This window comes from Cygnus olor, chromosome 11, assembly GCF_009769625.2.
Source record: "Cygnus olor isolate bCygOlo1 chromosome 11, bCygOlo1.pri.v2, whole genome shotgun sequence".
In the NCBI taxonomy this organism is placed as follows: Eukaryota; Metazoa; Chordata; class Aves; order Anseriformes; family Anatidae; genus Cygnus; species Cygnus olor.
Genome location: NC_049179.1, coordinates 9,434,456 through 9,452,787, shown reverse-complemented (window position 1 = coordinate 9,452,787; position 18,332 = coordinate 9,434,456). Strand labels below are relative to the sequence as shown.

General features: G+C 59.3%; 2 protein-coding genes and 1 long non-coding RNA gene across 4 annotated transcripts; 2 read left to right on the top strand and 1 right to left on the bottom strand.

Annotated features, from left to right (window-relative positions):
- Positions 1-2,257: 2,257 nt before the first annotated feature.
- LOXL1 (lysyl oxidase like 1) lies at positions 2,258-10,255 on the top strand. Its single transcript, XM_040570572.1, has 7 exons — positions 2,258-3,729; positions 7,924-8,032; positions 8,665-8,802; positions 9,119-9,275; positions 9,370-9,465; positions 9,576-9,691; positions 9,991-10,255. The coding sequence occupies exons 1-7, from the start codon at positions 2,634-2,636 to the stop codon at positions 9,995-9,997; spliced, it is 1,719 nt and encodes a 572-aa protein (XP_040426506.1). The 5' UTR covers positions 2,258-2,633; the 3' UTR covers positions 9,998-10,255.
- Positions 10,256-10,608: 353 nt separating this feature from the next.
- On the top strand, positions 10,609-12,134 carry LOC121076357. 2 transcript variants are annotated; one of them, XR_005823472.1, is made up of 4 exons: positions 10,609-10,970; positions 11,068-11,173; positions 11,384-11,463; positions 11,850-12,134. It is a non-coding gene; the product is annotated as an uncharacterized LOC121076357 (long non-coding RNA). The 2 variants fall into 2 exon arrangements; XR_005823471.1 differs by having other exon boundaries at positions 11,384-12,134.
- Positions 12,135-12,648: 514 nt separating this feature from the next.
- LOC121076326 lies at positions 12,649-17,639 on the bottom strand. Its single transcript, XM_040570554.1, has 13 exons — positions 17,590-17,639; positions 15,965-17,330; positions 15,805-15,863; positions 15,547-15,695; positions 15,123-15,217; positions 14,894-14,952; positions 14,625-14,761; positions 14,426-14,550; positions 14,172-14,230; positions 13,753-13,907; positions 13,570-13,676; positions 13,179-13,301; positions 12,649-12,937 (listed from the first exon to the last, which is right to left on the bottom strand). The coding sequence occupies exons 2-13, from the start codon at positions 17,315-17,317 to the stop codon at positions 12,893-12,895; spliced, it is 2,466 nt and encodes an 821-aa protein (XP_040426488.1). The 5' UTR covers positions 17,318-17,330; positions 17,590-17,639; the 3' UTR covers positions 12,649-12,892.
- Positions 17,640-18,332: the final 693 nt, after the last annotated feature.

Here is an 18,332-nt window from a genome sequence, read left to right as displayed (position 1 = left end):
CCGGTCTTGAAGGGCAGCAGAAATTCAAGCAAATTAAGCAAATTGAATTAAATTTTTTCTTAATTAAAAATTGAGAAACAACGTGCTCGTGGCAAACCCCGAGCTAAATGGTGCTGGGAACTGTGGGGAGGTGGGGAGGAGTCGGTTGGTTATTTGGGGGTACCTAAAGGGGGTGGAAAAGGGTTTCTCATGGGAAGATGTGATGCTCAGGATGCTGCTCCCTGCTGCAAGCCCCCAGAATAAAAACATACCCCAAAATATAATACCCAAGGGCTATTTTTTTCTGATTTGTAGGACAATTTCTGCATTTCATTGCTCCCTTTGAAGCCGAAGCTCCCGGTCCTGCTGTCCCATCGGTGGGCGAGATGACCCCAAGTGTCCCCCGGCATCGCTGGGTCCCCCCCCTGCCCCGAGGGACATCCCCTCCTGGCCGGGACCATCGGGGATATGGGATTTGGGGACGACCTGGGCGTGCAGCCCACTTGTCACCCTAGGGGGTGGCTTCCCATGGGGTTTCAGTGGGACGCCAGGAGGTGGCTGTCCCCAGCGCTGCCACCCAAGCGTGGGCTGCTGGCACCATCTAGTGGGTGCTGCCCCCTCACCCCGCTGCCGTGTGCCACCTCCCTGCTTTGGGACGGACGTGGGGCCACCCTCAGGGGACATCGAGCCCGCTTGGGGACGTGGGGTGGGACCCTGTGGCCCTGGAGAAGGGGACGGGGACCAAAGTCCCCACTGCCGCAGCGATGTCCTATGAGTTTGGGGTGCCTCGGGAGGGGGCAGCGAGACCCCCAGATGTGGGGCTGAGGGACATTGGGGTGCTGGGGGGTACCGGGGGACAGCCAAGGGGGGGTAACCTGCATGTCCCTGTCCCCAGGCAGGGCTGGGAGGCCGGGCCAGGCTTTTCCTTCCTGGAGAGCGGCGCTGCCTATTGCATCAACTCCGGCATTTCCAGTCCCTGCGGGAGAAGGGAGGAGCGCGGCAGGGAAAAGGGAGAAGAAAAAAAATGGGGGGGATGTGGAGCCGGGGGGGGGGAGGGGCTGGGGGTCGCTTCGGTCCCTCCAGCACTGGGGTAGCCCCTCCTTGGTTGTCTGTCCCCATCCGTCCCCGTGCTGGCCTCGGCCCCTGGGTTCTGGGCACAGAAAGGGGGGGAAAAAGGGGAAAAGGAAAAAAATCTCCACGTGGAAACACGCGGCCCTACAGCCGGGACCTAAAGCAGCAGGGAAACCAGCCGGGGTCTCGCCTCGGTTTCCCCAAGCAGGGGTGAGGCGAGAATCCGGGAAAGTCCCCACAATGCCACAATTGGGGAATTCTGGGGGGAAAGCTCCCCTTTTTGGTACAGCTGGAGGCCGAGAGCCCAAACCTTGGGGTCTGCCCTTCACCCCGGCATCAGGCCTGCGTTTGGGTCCTTGCAGAAAATGGGGCTGCAGCCTTTGGGGGCACACAGCGGGGTCGTGTTGCCTTGCAGCATCCCCCACCCCTCTTTTGGGGCCGTTTTGTGGTGTTTTTGTATAATGCTGAGGTCCGGGGGAGGTTTACCCAAAATGTCCGGAGGGTGATAGAAACAAAAACACACAGGGGAAAAAAATGTGCTGTTGTTTTGATCCTTATTGGAAACAATCCCAATATTTTGGGATTACTTGGGGAGTAGTTGGGGGGGGTTATAGGTTGGGAGGGGTTATAGGCTGGGGAGGGGGTGCTTGGGGGGTATTTTGGGGGATAATGGGGCATTTGGGAGAGGGGATTTAGGGGGAGGTGTTTGGGGAGTATTTTGGGGGGTATCTGGGGGGATATTCAGGAGGGGTGTTTGGGTGGGGGGACTTGGGAGGGGGGATGTTTGGGGGGTGTTTGGGGGAGGTATTTAGGGGGAGATGTTTTGGGGGGGTATTTTTGGAGGTGTATTTGGGGGGGTGATATATGGGAAGGGGCTATTTGGGGAGGTAGTGGGGGGGCAACTGGTAAGGGGCATTTCAAGGGGGGGATTTGGGAGGGAGTATTTGGGGGAGGTTATCTGGAAGGAGATATTTGTGGGGGTATTTTGAGGAGGTTATTTGGGAGGGGGTGTTTGGGGGAGTATTTTGGAGGGAGATATTTGGGAGGAGGTATTGGGGGGGCATTTTGAGGGGAGGTGTTCGGAGGGAGATATTTTGGGGGAGGTACTTGGGGAGGTACTTGGGGGAGGGTATTTTGGAGGGTGGTACTTGGGGGAGGATATCTTAGGGGAGGTATTTGGGGGAGGACATTTGGGGGAGGTATTTGGGGGAGGACATTTTGGAGGAGTTATTCGGGGAGGTACTTCGAGGGACTATTTAGGGGAGGACTTTTTTTTGGGGGGAAAGGCTAATTGAAGGGGGGATGCCTCTGCCCCAAGACCCTTCCTGAAGCCCCCCCTCCCCGCAGCCGAGCCGATCCCAACTCCCAGCTCGGGGGGGCTGCTCGGGGGCCCCCCCGTCCCCAAACCCCCCCCTCCCCGGCGGCGGGGCGGGGGCGGAGGAGGCGCCTGGCAGCCGGCGGCCGCCCCCCAGCTCCGGCTGCCCCGCAGCGAGCCGAGCCGAGCCGAGCCGAGCCGAGCCGGGCCGGGCGGGGATGGGCAGAAGCAGCCGCCCGGGGGCCGGGGGCCGGTAGCGGGGGAGGCGATGGGGGGCCGGGGGGCTTGGTGGGGGCTGTGGGCAGCGCTGGGCTGCGGCTTGTGGCTGCTGGCTGGGGGGCAGGATGCCGCCGGGAGGGCCGGGGAGCCCTGGAGGCAGCTGATCCGCTGGGAGAACAACGGGCGGGTGTACAGCCTGCTCAACACCGGCGCCGAGTACGTGCCTCCGGGGGGCGAGAGGCCCGGGGGGGCCCGGCTGCTGCTGGCCGACGAGGCTCCCGGGCGCGGAGGCCGGAGGCAGGCGCCTCCGCCGCCTCGCCTGGGCTCCGAGACGGTGCGGGGCCACACTCGGCACCCCTTCGGCTTCGGGCAGGTGCCCGACAACTGGAGGGACGGGCCGGTGGGCGACGGCGCGGGCTCACCGCGCTTGAGGCCGGCCGGCCGCCAACGCCAGCCTTCCTCGTCCTCCTCGTCCTCCTCGTCCTCCTCCTCGTCGTTCGCCTACGCGGCCTTCGGGCAGCCGCTGTACCCCCAGCCGCCCTTCCCGCAGCCCCCCTTCGAGCCCTATGAGGCGGCCCCGCGGGCATCCTATGACGAGGCGTACGCCTACTACCGCGCCGCGGGCGCTGGCGGGGCAGCCGTGGCCTCGGCGGCGGCGGGGGCCAGCGTGGTGTACCCCTTCCAGCCTCGAGTGCGCTACGAGGACTACGGGGAGGAGCAGAGCCCCTACAGAGCTCAGGGCTACTACCCCGAGCGGCCCTATGCCCCTCAACCGGCCGACGGCTTGGACCGGAGGTACTCCCATAGCTTGTACCACGACGCCGGGACCGGCACGGAGCAGGGCGGCGCGGACTCCTTCGGCCTCGACCAACGCGGCGTGGCCTCCACGGATAACCTCCAAGCGCCCGTCGGCTCACCGCAGGCGGGCGGGATGGCGTATGGGAGCCAGTACCAGCCCCACGAGCCGCAGCCACCTTTCGGGGTGGTGATGGAGCCCTACGGGGCCCCCCGCCCTGAGCCCTACGTGCCCCCTCGCCCCGAGCCCTACGTGCCTGCCCGCAGCCCTGAGGTGCCGCAAGCCGTCCCCGACAGCCAGGCGCGGCTCAGCGTGGGGAGCGTCTACAGGCCCAGCCAAGGAGGACGGGGTGAGTTTTGGGGGGCCCTGAGGTGGGACGGTGCCCCTGGTGCCCCCTCGCCCTTGAGGATGGCAGCCTCGAGCTCATGACGTCAGGGTCTGGTGGTGGGTACACCCCAGGGGATGCTGACACAGGGGCTGAGGGGCTGGGGATGCTGGAGACATCATGTGGTTTGGGGAGGGTGTTTTGGGGTGGGGTGGGGGTGATGTGAAGGGACTGGGACAGGTCCCACTGGGGGCCAGGTGTGGGGTGGGTCTGAGCTGTGTCCTGGGTCCTCCTGCAACTGTGGGGTGGCTGTGTGTTGTGGGATTGGAGATGTGACACTTGTGGGGTGGTTGTGTGCCATGTCCCAGGTCCTCCTGCGTCCGTGGGGTGGATGTGTGCCATGGGATGAGGATGCACAGTATTTATAGTGTGGGTTTGTGCCGTGTCCCCACTCATCCTGCCTGCATGGGGTGGCTGCATGCTGTGTGCTCCGTGCGTGGCTCCGTGCTGCCTCCCTCGGGACCATTTCCCCGATGCCCCCACCCAGCTCCGCCGTCCCTGACCTTCAAGGGAGATGTGCAGCGGAGGTCACAGCAGGGTCGCCGTGGCTCCGTGCCCTACTGACCCGACACCGGTGCAATCCTGTGGCTTTTGGCTGAGTGTTGCTAAAATTTGAGGCAGGGCTGGAGGGCGCGAGGAGCAGCAGCCTGGGGGAATCTGATCCCTGCCTGTCTCCTGGGAAACCCGCCTCAGCTGGAGCCTCCAACCTGGCTGACTCCACAACCCATCCAGCTCCGTCCCTGCTTTCTGGGAAAAGCCCCACAGCCCAGCCCCGTTGCGTGCAAGCAAGCGAGCACAGCATGAGCAGCCAGCCCGGGTCAGCGGGAGGTCTCGCAGGAGAAGTGTGGGAAAGTGATTTTGGGATGGAGTTTGTGTGGAGGGGACCTCTGCCCCCCAGTGTTGGAGGCCGGGGTGCGATGGGGACGGTGCCAGGGTGGAAATGGTGTTGGGACCCTCAGGGTGACTTAGCTGTGCCATGGAGGGACAGCAGGGCCACCCCTCGGGGTCACCTTGTCACCTGCAGAGCCACCCTGGGCAGGCTCCTTAATTGGGAAGGAGGCTTTTGGCAGCAGAGCCAAACGTTAATTACGCCCCTAATCTCTTCAAACACACATAATCCCAGCTGGCTCCGCGAGGAATGCACGGCATTCACCGCTGGCTGGGCCGCCCGGGGGGGGGGGGTTAATTAAGCAATTAGATTGCCCCCGGCTTCCACCTGGTGGGTTGTAAGGGCGTGCGTGAGCCTCCAGCCATCCAACGGTGAGCCTCCATCCGTCCTTCCAAAAGCGAGCCTCCATCTGTTCAAAATGAGCCTCTGTCCATCCAAAAATGAGCCTCCATCCAAAAGCAAGCCTTCATCCAACCAACAGTGAACCTCCAGCTGTCCATCCAAAAGTGAGCCTGCATCCATCCAAAGTGAGCCTCCATCTGTCCAAAAGTGAGCCTCCATCCATCCAACAGTGAGCATCCATCCATCCATCCACCCATCCATCCATCTATCCATCCATCCATCCATCCAAAGTGAGCCTCCAGCCACCCAGGACCATGTCCTGGCGCTCCATGGCTGCAGGTACTGGTGCCATGGTAAGGCGCTGTTGGTGCTCTCTCATCCTGTGCTCCTGGCTGCACCCTCCCCGCTCCCCAGGGACCCACCTCCACCTCCGCATCCCCTCCGAGCCTCGATGAGGCCTCCCCCAGTGGGTCCCTTGGCCTGACCCCTACCTGGTGCCGGTTCCTCCCACTCCGGGAGAAAGCGAGGCCATGCCAGAGCTGGAAAATTTCAAAGTTGGTCCGAGAGCATGCAAGGCCTCCAGCCTCCTGGAGCTCGCCCCCCACTTCAGGACCCCGTTTCGGGCGGGCAGTCCAGAACAAAGGGCCAATTTTATGGGTTTGACCTCACCTCCTTCTGGCCCAGCACCGAGGGCCGGGGAAGTGGAGGCCAGCAGTGTCTGCATATATCCTTGTCAGCCTGCAGTACTAAACACATGCAAACTTTCTAAAATAAAAACAACCCCAGCCCTCCTCCTCCTCTTCCGCCTCCTTTTTTCTCCTGATTCACTCCGACACCTTTTTTTTTTTTTCACTGAAAAAAAGCACATTTGCTTTTTGCCTCTTCCTTAACGCCGTGATTTTTCTACCTGTGGGAAACATTCGAGCCTGAGAAGCAGCCGTCTCTGGGTGAAGCCGAGTATTGCTGAGCAGTGAGTCAGCTCCTGTGAAGCTCAAGTTGGCCAAGACATCTGGCTGTCTTTTCAGACAGAAAGGAGGGAAAAATCCCGTTTTCGGTTGATTTTTTTTTGTGCCGCCTCTTGCTTTTCAGCTTGCTGCTCTCAAGCTCTGTGTTGTTGTTATTTCTTTTTTTTTCCTTGAAGGAAGGGTTGGGTTTCGGATGGGAGCTCCTCGCTGAGGATGCTCAGGTCGGGATGTGGTGAGCGCTACGTGGTTTGGGCGGCAGGTCCTGCCTCCACATGGCTCGGGTGGGCTTTATTTTCCCTGGATCACCGTGTATGTGCGTGGGTCACTTAAAACCAGCTGGGCCTGGCACATTTCTCCGTACTTCCCTCCGAACTCCAAAAAACACAGCCCCAAACCGCCGCCGTCTCGATAATCCTGCCCATCGCAGCCTTGATGCGTCCATTTTACAGATGAGCAAACTGAGGTGATGTCGCAGTGGTTTTCGGGGTCCTTCATCCTTTGGGTCGCCTCTCCCAGGTCAGATCCTGCCTCGCCCCTCACAGAGGGTGCAGGGGGAAAGAGCCAGCCCCACTCCCTGCGCTCGGGCTTGTAAAAGCGGGTTTTTTTCGGCTCAGCCCCGCACACCTGCACAAACAGCGTGGCGTGGAGCAGGCTGGCTCGCTATTATTGTGATTTTCACAGAGCATGAGAAGGAAATCTTCTCTGGCAGCTCCCTGGGCAGGCTGAGAGGCAAGGGGGCGGAGGAGGAAAAACAAATATTTTCTTGCTGTGGTTGTCCCGTTTTTTGGAGGCAGCGGTGGGGGGCTGCCAGGTCCGGGCTTGCAGGAGGTGGAAAAAAACTCGGTCAGCGGAAAGGAGAAGGATTTGGCACAGGGGGCTCGGCGTGGAGGGTGGCGGGGGCACCTTCACACGGCGGCCCATCCAACCAAGCCAAAATGCGGTCTGGGAAGGCGACCCTACAAAAACAGTGGGGCCAGCTGGGGTGAGCATTGCATGGGGGGGCAAAGTCCCCATTGGCAAAGGAGTTGGGTTTCTCTGGGAGTGTCCAAGAATTTATTATAAACACCAGCGCCGAGGAGGTGTTGTTTTGTGGATGAGGACAAACTCTTCTCCCCACAGCTCAGCAGCAGGACAGGCACTAAATTCGGGTGCTCACCCCAAAACATGGCTCGGCAGGGGCCTCACTCTGTGTCTGCTCTGTTGTTTTACGGTATTTTAAGGGGGAAAAGTCCCTGCAGCCCTCTTGCCTTCCCCCTCGCCCCGCAGACCCCCCTGGGCATTACATCAGCAGTGATGACCAAGCAGCGGGGCAGGAAACAAGCTCCAATCGAGTGACGTGATCCCTCGGGGGAGGCTGGGCCGGGAAACAAGGAGGCATTGTTCTTGCCCATGGAACAAAACAATAAAAATAAAATAAAACAAAACAAAACAAAGGGAAAGGCAGGAGGAAAATAAGCAACATGCTGGAAACATCCTTGGTGTAATGGGGGGAGCTGGACTGGCTCTTGTGCTGGGGATGGGGATGGATGTGAAGGTGGGAATGATGATGGTGAAGATGGATATGAAGATGGGAATGGTGAGGATGAGGATGGAGATGGAGATGTGAATGGTGAGGATGGGATTGGGATGGGGATGGAGATGGAGACGTGAATGGTGAGGATGAGGATGGAGGTGAGGATGAGGATGAGCTAGCAAGCTCACAGGAGGCCAAGCAGAGGTGCAGCACCGTTGGGCACAGCGCACAGGACAGGCTTCACTTTGCACAGGGTTGCAATGAGGGAAACCGAGGCACGGCGTGCCCGGAGACCATTGCCCCCCAAGTCCTTGTACTTCATCCCCTTGCTGGCCATATAGCAACCCTTTTGGGCCAGCACGCTGGTGGAGCTGTTGGGACCTGTGGATGTTTTGGGTGTGCGCCGCCACCGCTGTGCCACCACACAGGAGGCCATGTATCCCCCACAGGTCTCCCCGACTTGGTGCCTGACCCCAACTACGTGCAGGCGTCCACCTACGTGCAGCGGGCGCACCTGTACTCACTGCGCTGCGCTGCCGAGGAGAAGTGCCTGGCCAGGTAGGTTGGGCGCCACGGGTCTGGGGGTGCTGGGGTGGGGAGGGTGTTCATGGGTTGGAAATGGTGTAAAGTGAGGGAGGGAGGTGGAGGAAGAAGGGAGGGAGGGAGGCGAGGAGGATGGAGAATGGAGGAGAAGGAGGAAGGATGGATGGTGAAGGAGGATGGGGTGAAGAATGGAAGATGAAGTATGGAGGGTGAAGGATGGAGAATGGAGGATGCAGAAGGTTGGAGGATGAAGGAAGAGGATGGAGCATGGAGGATAGAGGATAAAGGAGAAGGAAAAGGAAGGAATGAGGAAGGAGAAGGAAGAAGGATGGAGGGTGAATGAGGAGGATGGGGGATGAAGGATGGAAGATGAAGTATGAAGGGTGAAGGATGGAGGATGGAGCGTGGAGGATAGAGGATGAAGGATGGCAGATGAAGAATGAAGGAGGAAGGAGAAGGAGGAAGGACAGAGGGTGAAGGAGGAGGATGGGAGGTGAAGGATGGAAGATGAAGTTCGGAGGGTGAAGGGTGAAGGATAGAGGATGGAGGATGAAAGAGGAAGATGGAGCATGGAGAACAGAGGAAGAAGGATGAAGGAGAGGGAAAGGGAAGGGCAGGGTCCCACCACCAACTTCCACTTTCCCCAGCACCGCCTACACGGCTGAGGCCACCGACTACGATGTGCGGGTGCTCCTGCGGTTCCCGCAGCGGGTGAAGAACCAAGGCACGGCCGACTTCCTGCCCAGCCGCCCCCGGCACAGCTGGGAGTGGCACAGCTGCCACCAGTGAGTCGGGGACACCCACATGGCCCCCCTCACTTCCGCACCCCTTCTCCTTTCCCCATGGTTTTGTGGCTTGTTTCACCTGCTTGCAGCCCCAAGATCTTTTTTTTTTTTTTTGGGGGGGGGGGCTCACCTGGCTTTGCCTCCTTGCTCCAGAAGCCCCCGTAGTTATGTCATCACTTGGCCACGGGCTGGTATAAGCATGGGGTCACTGCGGAGTCCCTCACAGCCCCCAAAACTCACACCTGGGGTGGGGATGGGGCGATCTGGGGGGGGGGATGAGGGGGGCACGGTCACCCTCACGGCCTCCTGCCCCCAGGCACTACCACAGCATGGACGAGTTCAGCCACTACGACCTACTGGATGCCACCACGGGCAGGAAGGTGGCTGAGGGCCACAAGGCCAGCTTCTGCCTGGAGGACACCACCTGTGACTTCGGGAACCTGAAGCGCTACGCCTGCACCTCCCACACCCAGGTTGGGCTCGGGATGCTCCTCGGCTGGTTGGGGTCCTCGGGGCTGGCCTCCAAGCCCATTTCCCTATCCCCCAAACTCATCTCCCTCCCCGCAGGGCTTGAGCCCAGGGTGCTACGACACCTACAACGCCGACATTGACTGCCAGTGGATCGATATCACAGATGTGCAGCCAGGGAATTACGTCCTAAAGGTGATGGAGGGGTTTTTAGGAGCAAAAATTGTCAATGTGGGGGCTCATTTCTTGGGGTTCTTCTTCCCCTTTTGTTCATTTTTGCACGGTGTTTTTCCACCACCGCTTAGGTCCAAGTGAACCCCAAATACATCGTCCTGGAGTCAGACTTCACCAACAACGTGGTGCGCTGCAACATCCACTACACTGGCCGCTACGTTGCCACGACAAACTGCAAGATCTCCCAGTAAGGAGCCATCTGACCGTCTGCCTGCCAGCCCATCTGTCTGCCCCGACAGGCTCTGTCCATCTGTGGGGACAGACGAGTTGGGAGGTGGAGGGTTAATTGTTGTCATGACTTTGGGAAGGGTTTGGCAAAGAGTTGGGTTGTGAGTCACTGCTTTCCTCCGTCACCCTGCTTGGGTGTTTATATTGGATTTCCCCTATTTTCATGTTATTTAGGAACAGAAACAGCTGCAATACACATTTTTCCAAAGGAATCCCTTCACCTTTTCCAGCCCTAAATCCTTGTCTTTCTCCCTGCAGATCTTGAGCCGAGGGGGCTTGAAGGATGACACCTGCCCCAGGCCTACCGCCGGCCACTCCTCGAGCCTAAAACCACCCCAAAAAACCCACCCCGACCACTCCACGTGACACGAGGGAAGCGAGAGAGACTCTCTGAAATATTTTGATACTTAACTTCTCTTTAACCTGCGTCGTTTTTCCATTTCCTGATGGAAGCTGATGACAAGTTTTAGCTGGAATAAAGGGAGGGATGCTACCGGGCTGGTAGATCTCACATTTAGCAACAGCGAGCTGGCTCATTGAACCCTTTCTGCCTTTTTTTGGGGGGTCTCCAGCAACACCACGTTCCCCACAGGATGAAAGCAGCAAAGATTTGGAGGTGCTTCCCCTGAAATTCGGGCTGCCCACACAGCCCTCGGGACGACGGGACATGTGGTTTATTATTATTATTTTCACCAGCTGTAAAAAAAAAAAAGAAAAAAAAACACACCAAAAAAAAAGACTGAACCCATTAAAAACCCATTGCTTTGGGCTTTTTTTTTTTCATTATTTTTAATCTCTTTTGAGCAGCAGAACTGAGCTGGGGGGGGGGGGGTGGCTTGGGCAGGGGGTGCCTTTGGGGGGCGGGGTGGGCAGAGGTCCCTTGGGTGCGGGGTCCTGGGGCCAGGGGGCCCTGTCCTGTCCTCTGTCACCAAGAGCTACTGGGTGGAGACCGTGCCCAGCAGTGCCTGCAGTGGGGCCACTGCTCCCCACTGGGTCCATCCCCATGCCCCCTTCCCTTCCCCACACCCCATTCTCACCCACCCAGTGCCCTGCGTCCTCACTCCCTGTTATGTTTCCAGCACATTTTGGTCCCAGATGTTTAATTTCAGCTCCAGCACTGGGTTTCCAGCCCTGTCCCAGCTCCAGGCACTGCACACACACCTGATGCTCCAGCTCATTTCAGCGCTGCCTAATTACAGCTCATGCCCTGCAGCTCAGCTCCACATGGGCTGTTCCAGGTAAGAGATGCTCTAGCTTCTCACAACTCCAGCTGAGCAATGTTTTCATCTCACCCTGCACCCCAGGATTTATTTACACCCAGATCTTCATTTTCAGCTCATGCCCTGCAGTTGAGCTCCGGGTCTACATTTTTAATTCAGGCCCTGAGTTTCCAGCTCCAGGCCTTCATTCAGCTCCAGCCCTGCATCTCAGTACACACCAGGTAGGAACTGCTTCAGCTCCTTGCACCGCTGGTTTTGCCTGCTGTGCCCTAGGTTCCACCTCCAGCTTTGTGTTTTCAGCTTGTGGCCTTCATTTTCACCTTGTGCTAGCATACATACACTGGTCGATAACTAGTTTTGGCTGGGTTTCACCACCAACATGACCATTTTGGCTTAAGGCCCACATTTCACCCCTGGATCCTTGTTTGCAGCTCGTGCCCTGCCGGCCAGCTCCAGCTCTCACGGCTCAGCTCCATCCCTGTAGCTCAGCCCCAGAGACCGCACGCTGCGGGTAAGAGATGCTCGGGCTTCTCCCATCTCCAGCCACCTGATGCTGTTTTGCCTTGTGTTTCACCACCAGCACACTGTTTTCAGCTCATATCCCTGTGTTCCACGTTCCACGCCTGGATCTCTATTCTCAGTGCATGACCTGTGTCTTCAGCTCATGCCAGTGTATAAGTAGTGGCTGATACTTATTTGTGATTTTGTTCCTGGGTTTCACCATCAGGATGCTGTTCTCAGTTCACATTGTAGCTTGTGCCTGCTGTTTCCACGTTGGGTCTTTATTCTGTTTGTGACCTGTGATTTCAGCTCGTGCCATTGTACAAATATATAAGCCTGTGGCCCCTGTTTCCTCCCTCCAGATCTTTTTTTTTCAGTTTGTGTCCTGCATTTCAGCTCCAGCCCCTGGACACTCTGGTTCCTTGCAGTCTGAGCTCTCCAGCTGGGCACTAGCAGAGATGCTCAGGATCTGACCAGCTGCTTTAAGCAGGTTCTGACAAGGCCATAAATCCATCGCTGTCATAAGTGGGGTACCAACATTAACCACCACAGCTGCACGCTGCATAAATATTGCCTGGCACAAGCACCGAATAAAGAGTTGAACTGCAAAGTCGCCTTTGGTGCCCTTGGGGGGGGGGGGGGGGGGGGGGGGAGGGTGCAGTGGGGTTTTAATTTTTAAAGCTGGTGAAAACAACACTAATGACAACATTAATAAATGAGATACCTGGACAGCCCCAATTTCTGGGGGTCAGACAGCCCAAATTTTAGGGGAACGCCTCCACACCTTTGCTGTTTTCAGCCTCTAGGGAGGCATAGTGGTGCCAGAGACCCCCCCAAAAAAGAGGGAAAGGGTCCAAGACCCGGCTCTAGTGCTAAACAGGTGATCTACCAGCCCTGGGGCATCTGTCCCTTTATTCCAGCTAAAGCTTGCCATCAGCTTCCATGAGGAAAGGGGAAAAACAACACAGGTTAAAGAGAAGTTAAATATGAAAATATTTCAGAGTTGCTCTTGCTTAGCCTTGCCCCCACCCCAGTCCCCAGAGGGAGTGGCAGCAGAGGTTCATTGCTGAGGAAGTTCAGGGCCCCTGCTTTGCAACACAGCAGCTACAGATTTGAATGGGCAGCAGCTCCAGGCCTTCTAAAGAAGGCAACACTGCTGCCCAGATGATGTTCTGGAGGTTCGGGGTCATGGTTTGGGCTGCCCAAGCCCTACTTAGCTCTTAAGGCTATGTGAATGGCAAGCCCCACAAAACACTGAATCCCATGCAGGAGAGGTGGGTGTGGGGTTCTACAAACAGTTTATTAAAGGTCACCGTACAGAGTTTTACCAGGACTGCGTCCTTCTCAGGAGACAACTGGCATCCCGCAGGGAAGCGGGAGCAGGGACAGTGCTGCAGCATTTCTCCTTGCCTTGTTCAGCCCAGCAGCTCCTTCCCTCATCAGGAAGAGTCCGTCTGCCAGCACGCAGGAGCCTCCTCTGTGTCCTGAGGGACAGAGGTGGCTGTGTCCCCCTCCAGGACATGCAGCAGGGACCCCCTCCCCTTCCTGCAGCCACAAGGGGAGCTCAGAGCCCCTCCAGATCCCGGCATCACGAAGGGCCATCCCCAGCCCAGCCACCACCAAGACCACTAAAGTGACCTCCAGGGCCCCCCACAGGTACCTGGCTGCAGCTCCCACCAGAAACCCCCCCACCAGCCCTCCCCCCCCCCCCCAAAGGCCACTTACCTGCTCAGAGGCCACCCAGAACCCTTGGTTCTCCATCTCCAGGGTCTGCGTCCCCACTTCAGGGTCTCTTCTGTTCCACAGGACAGCCACATCGCTCCAGCTGCCCCTCTTGGTCCTCAGGCACTGGGGAGGGGAGCACCAGGCTGCAGCCTCCCCCCACCAGGATTATTGGTGGGTTGTTTTTTTTTTTTTTTGAACACCCCAATCCTTGTGCAGTGCTGAGACAGCCATGATACCTCCAGAACCCCTTCCCCCCCCCCCCCCCCCCCCCAGTCCCTCTTTTATTTAGGTGAAGCACCGCAGCCCTCATGCCCACCACCCTCCGAGCTGTCACCCGAGCTCCATGACCCCACCGAGGGGACAGATGGACAGAGACAGATGTCACCCTTACCACCAGCAAGACGATGGGCACGGTAATGATGCCAAGGATGCACACGACCATGATGGCCACTGTGGACTCAGGAAAGCCGGGGGCAGGGGGGGGCTCCAAGGTGTCCTCTGGAGCAGAGCCAGTGGTCAGCACCCTCCTGGGGGGCCATAGAGCCCCCCAGCTCCTGCCCCAAAGGGAGCTTACCTCCAACAGCGATGGAATAGGGGTCCACCTGGAAGTTGGAGCCAGCCAAGGCTTCATCTGGCCCTACGGAGAGGGCGAGCGCCTCCAGGACCTCCAGGCTGGTGGGAGTGGGGGGCTGGAAGAGCACATCCCCATGGCACAACAGGGAGCCAGGCCTGGGAGGAAGGTTGGGGAGAGCTCTTGCACCAGCCCGTCCCAGCAGAGCCCCACAAGGAGGCACTGGGATTTCCTTCCCAGCCCCCTGGGTACATCCCTTCGGTCCCAAGGGCCTAAGATACCAGGCCCCTAAGATGTCAGACCCTGCCACAAACCCTCCTGGGCTCAAATCCTCAGAGCCCAGGGATGATGTCTGAGAGCCCCCCAGACCTGTGCCCCCCACACAGCCCCCCCCGCCCAGGCAGCCCCACGCTCCCACTCACAGAAATCCTCTTATCACTGCTTGCAGGAAGCTCCTGTGCCCCTTTAGGGCTCTCGCCACCTGGAAGAGAGGATTCGCTCAGCAGTCCCCAGGGATCTCCACCACCTCAGGGAGGAGACCTCCACCAGCACAGCCTCAGAGCTGTCACCCAACAGGTTCCCGAGGGGCTGCTGTGGGTACCCCAACACAGACCCTATTCCTCTGGGGTCCTCAGCCCCCAGGAGGCCCCCAGCCCTTTCCCCCAGCCATTCCTACCGCCTCTCCCAGGTCTCTGGCGAGCCCCCGGTGCTCCGCAGCAAGTGGGTCCAGGAGGCGCTCGCTGAAGCGCCTGTTGGTGACGAGGAAGGAGACGGGGTACACCCGCAGGGGCAGCCTGGCTCCTAGGGGGGCAGGACACGGGTTTTGGCAGGCAGACACGGCCACAAGCCCCGTGACCTGCAGGGACCACCCTTACCCTGCACCGAGAGGGAGCTGAGGTCCACGGAGCTGCTGGTGAGCACCGTCAGGGCTCGCAGCACTGCTGCAACATCGGTGTGGACAGCCGTGTCCAGGTAGACATCCCCGGTGACCTCCAGGTCACCCCTGAGGGGTCTGAGGGGGGAGAAGGGCTCTAAGCAAGGCAGGAACATCCTGCTGGCATCCCCCAGCCTGCCCAGCAGCTTGTGGCTTCAGAGCCATGGAAATGGGGTTTAGCAGGGAGCTTTGGAGAGGGGCTCCCCATACCTGAGGCGGCTGATGGTGAAGTTCCTCACAGGGTAGAGGGCACTGAGAGCCCGAATCACCTGCAGGAGGAGGAGGAGACAGGAGCTCATCCCTAGCAGGCAGCTCACCCTCAGACCCTGAGGGACCAGGAGCAGCTCCCTCCAGGCAGCCTTAATGTTCCCCCTCCTCCTGGCCCCGCGTCCTCCCCTCCCAGGGCACCGTCCCCAATGGTCCCTGAGGCTCACCATACCTCGCTCACCAGGGGCTCTGCCCCATTCTGGCCGAGCTGGAGGGCAGTGAGAGAGATGGACAGCTTCTCCGGGTCCAGGTTCTCCAAGCTGAAGCCTAGAAGGGGTGAGAAAACCCCTGTCTGTGCCTGTTCCCCCACCTATGTGCCCAGCCCTGGGCCCACGCTGTAGGGCAGAAGCAGTCAGTGAAGGGCAGGAGCTCTCCTGCCCATGGTGGAAGGGCTCAGGCTCAAGAAGGGGAAACCCAGGAGTTTTAGCACCAGCACTGGGCCACAGGGGTCTCCAGTACCCTTAGCACCGCACGGTTTTATGTGGATCAGGAGCACAGAGGTTAAATGAGGGCCAAACCAAGGAGGTTTGGGCTTGGATCAGTGCGCAGGGGGAAGTTTGGGGGCGGCCACCCCGCTGCAGACCCTCCTGGCTTACCTCCAGACCAGACGGAGCGGGGCTCCAGCCGCCAGCTGAAGGTGTCCCCTGCTCTGCTCGCCTCCGTAAGCAGCGTGCGGATGAGGTGGGAGCTGCTGGGGGCATCCCCCCGGAACAAGATCTCCCCGCACACCAGCACCGAGCCATTCCTGGGGAGGAGAGGAGGCGCTGGGGCTGACCCACAGCTGGGAGCCAACAGCATGACCGCGGGGGCTCCGCTCCCACTGGGGCAGCCCCACATGGGCACCCTGCACCCACCTGAACTCAAGGACGTTGGCCTGGAGGAAGGTCTCGTAGGAGGACAGTGCCTGGCCCAGCTGGAAGAGAAGCACAGGGATGGGGAGCTCCCACACACCACAGCTGGCGTGCCCAGGGCTCCCCGCCCAAAGCCCCCCTGGAGGGCTCTGCTGGCACTCACCATCAGCTTCACTTCATCCTCCAGCTGCCTGTAGCTCCCCGAGGCCTTGCGGCTCAGAGCCTCTGTGTAAGCGATGCCCAGGAGCCTGAAGCTCAGGGGCAGGGTGCGCACAGGAGGCTGCGCCCCCACTGAGCCAGGATCGCTCCTTGATGTGGCTTCTGCAGTGAGGGTTCCTCCTGCTGCCACCCAGCTGGTGGCCGTGGGGATATCATAGGGGTGCCAGGAGGTGACAGGAGAAGGACTGGACATGGGATGAGCAGCAGGTGTGACTGCTGGGGTCTGCAAGCTTGGGGCAGGGGAAGCCGGTGGGTGGGATGGGGATGGAGAGCTGGTGGTGCTGGGGGGGTGCCTGGGAGCAAGGGTGCTGGAGCTGGGAGATGGCACAGAGCCCAGCGTGGGTTCTGGAGGCCAGGAAGCCCCCGTAGCTGCTCCATCCTCATGGGGGGCTTTGGTGGCACCAGGGGCTGCCGAGCTCACCCCAGCCTCAGCGGAACCTGAGGAGCTGGGGACCCACGTCCACACAGGGACAGGATGGGCTTTGGAGGGTGGTGGGGATGGATCAGTTTGCTCCTCCAAGGTGACAGCAGGTCCCCTGATTCCCTCCGAAGGGACCAGCACCTGCGGGTGGCTGACACGAGGGGACATGGCACTGGGAGGAGACACAGAGACAGTGCCCAGGGACCAGTGCCCCACTGGTGTGACAGCAGGGACAGAAGGCACCGGAGCAGCACCAGGACGAGCCCCAGCCCAGCTAGATGTCTCCTCTGATGGCAGGGCTGGGGACGGCCCCACAGGGGGCTGCGGGTGAGCAGCAGCATGGTCCTCACCCACACCACTTGCAGGGTGGCAGGGGACAGGGCTGGGGCTCACGGCTCGCTCCTGTCCCTCGGGGCTCCTCGCTGGGGCTCCAGGAGCTTCATGCTGGACATCGGAGAAGCCACTGGATGTGGTCAGGTCAGATGTGGGCACACTGTTGTCCACCAGCATCACAGCTCCAGTTGGTGTCCCCAGGGCCAGTCCCGCAGCTCCCATGCCATGATTGGAGTTTCCTTCACCGCAGGAGCAGCCCGAGGTGCCCTCAGATGCAGGTGGCTCCATCGTGGGGTGGTTGTGTGGGTCCCCGTGTCCCCTCTGGGGCAAGTGGCCAGGCAATGGAGCCACCAGGGAGCCCAGGCCGTGGGGCAGGGCAGTGACGGACAGACAGACAGCCAGCAGCAGGACAGCCCTGCACCGCAGCCCACCAGAGGCAGGACACGGGGCTGGGGCCATGTCCCCCTCACTGCGGGGCATCGGGGACATGTCACCTGCAGGATGCGACGGGGTCACCCCACAGCTCTGCTGGGGAGAGCCCATAGGGATGGCGTGGCTGCAGGGGGTGAGAGAGAAACCTTGGGGGGGGCCCAAATTGTCCCCAGGGCAGACCCCAAATCAAGACCAGCCCCCTGCCAAAGCCCCTCTTATGCAGCTTCACCCACTGTTACTTCTTCTCTAGCCCCCCTCCTCACCCCACACAGGCAGCAAAACCCCAAACACCCCAAAACCCCCACAGCAAAACCCCAAACAGCCCGCCCCCCCCCCCCAAAATCCCCAAGCATCACCTCAGAAGATGCCCACCTTGCCCCTACCTCACAGCACCCACCAGGAGGAGGAAGCACCAAGTCCCCACCCCAGCCTTGATCTTTTATCTCATATCACAGCTCAGCTCCAGCTGGTCCCAATTAGCACAGGTGCCCCCCTAGCTCCTCATTAAGCCCTTGGCACAGCAGAGGGGATGTGGAGACCGATCCCACAAAAAACAAACAATGGGGTTTGGGCTGCCCAAGTGATAATTTGGGTCCCCCCATCCCGGCCACTAAGCAGAGACGTGAGCATGGTGTTGGAAAAGGAGCCAAGCCCTTTAATGAGGTGAGGCACCTCCTGAAAGTCTTACAAAACATTAAATAAAGCAGAGATTCCTCGATCCCTAAAACCAAACTGCAGGCTTGTCAGCAAACGCTGCTTTCCGCATCACCCCGTTTAGCTAAGAAAAGTCACGGGTGTGGTTTTTTTTTCCCTTTTTTTTTTTTCCCGTTTTCTTAGTTTAAAATAAATATTCCTGTAGTGAAAAAAAATAATAATAATTAATAACAATAATCCTCATTTTAACTCGTTCTTCCGCTGCTGGAAACACCTGAGCATGGAGGTTGTGAGGCCCTGGGAGTGGGGAAAAGGCAGGCTGCATGTCCGGGGTATCGGGGGGTCCCTGGGATGCCCCCAGCATTTTGGGAGCATTTTTGGCATTAAAAGTCTCCCAAATCTTCCTCACAGCCTCTCTCCATCCATCCGGGGCTGAAGCTCGCACCCCGACAGCTTTGCTCCCTGCACCTTG

Coding starts and splice junctions, on each gene's coding strand:
- LOC121076326 (XM_040570554.1), bottom strand. CDS start 17,317: ATGGGCTCTCCCCAGCAGAGCTGTGGGGTGACCCCGTCGCATCCTGCA. Junction 15,864..15,964: donor AGGATGAAGTGAAGCTGATG/GTGAGTGCCAGC, acceptor CTTCTCTTCCAG/CTGGGCCAGGCACTGTCCTC. Junction 15,218..15,546: donor CCGCTCCGTCTGGTCTGGAG/GTAAGCCAGGAG, acceptor CACCCCTTCTAG/GCTTCAGCTTGGAGAACCTG.
- LOXL1 (XM_040570572.1), top strand. CDS start 2,634: ATGGGGGGCCGGGGGGCTTGGTGGGGGCTGTGGGCAGCGCTGGGCTGC. Junction 8,803..9,118: donor GAGTGGCACAGCTGCCACCA/GTGAGTCGGGGA, acceptor TCCTGCCCCCAG/GCACTACCACAGCATGGACG. Junction 9,466..9,575: donor CAGGGAATTACGTCCTAAAG/GTGATGGAGGGG, acceptor ACCACCGCTTAG/GTCCAAGTGAACCCCAAATA.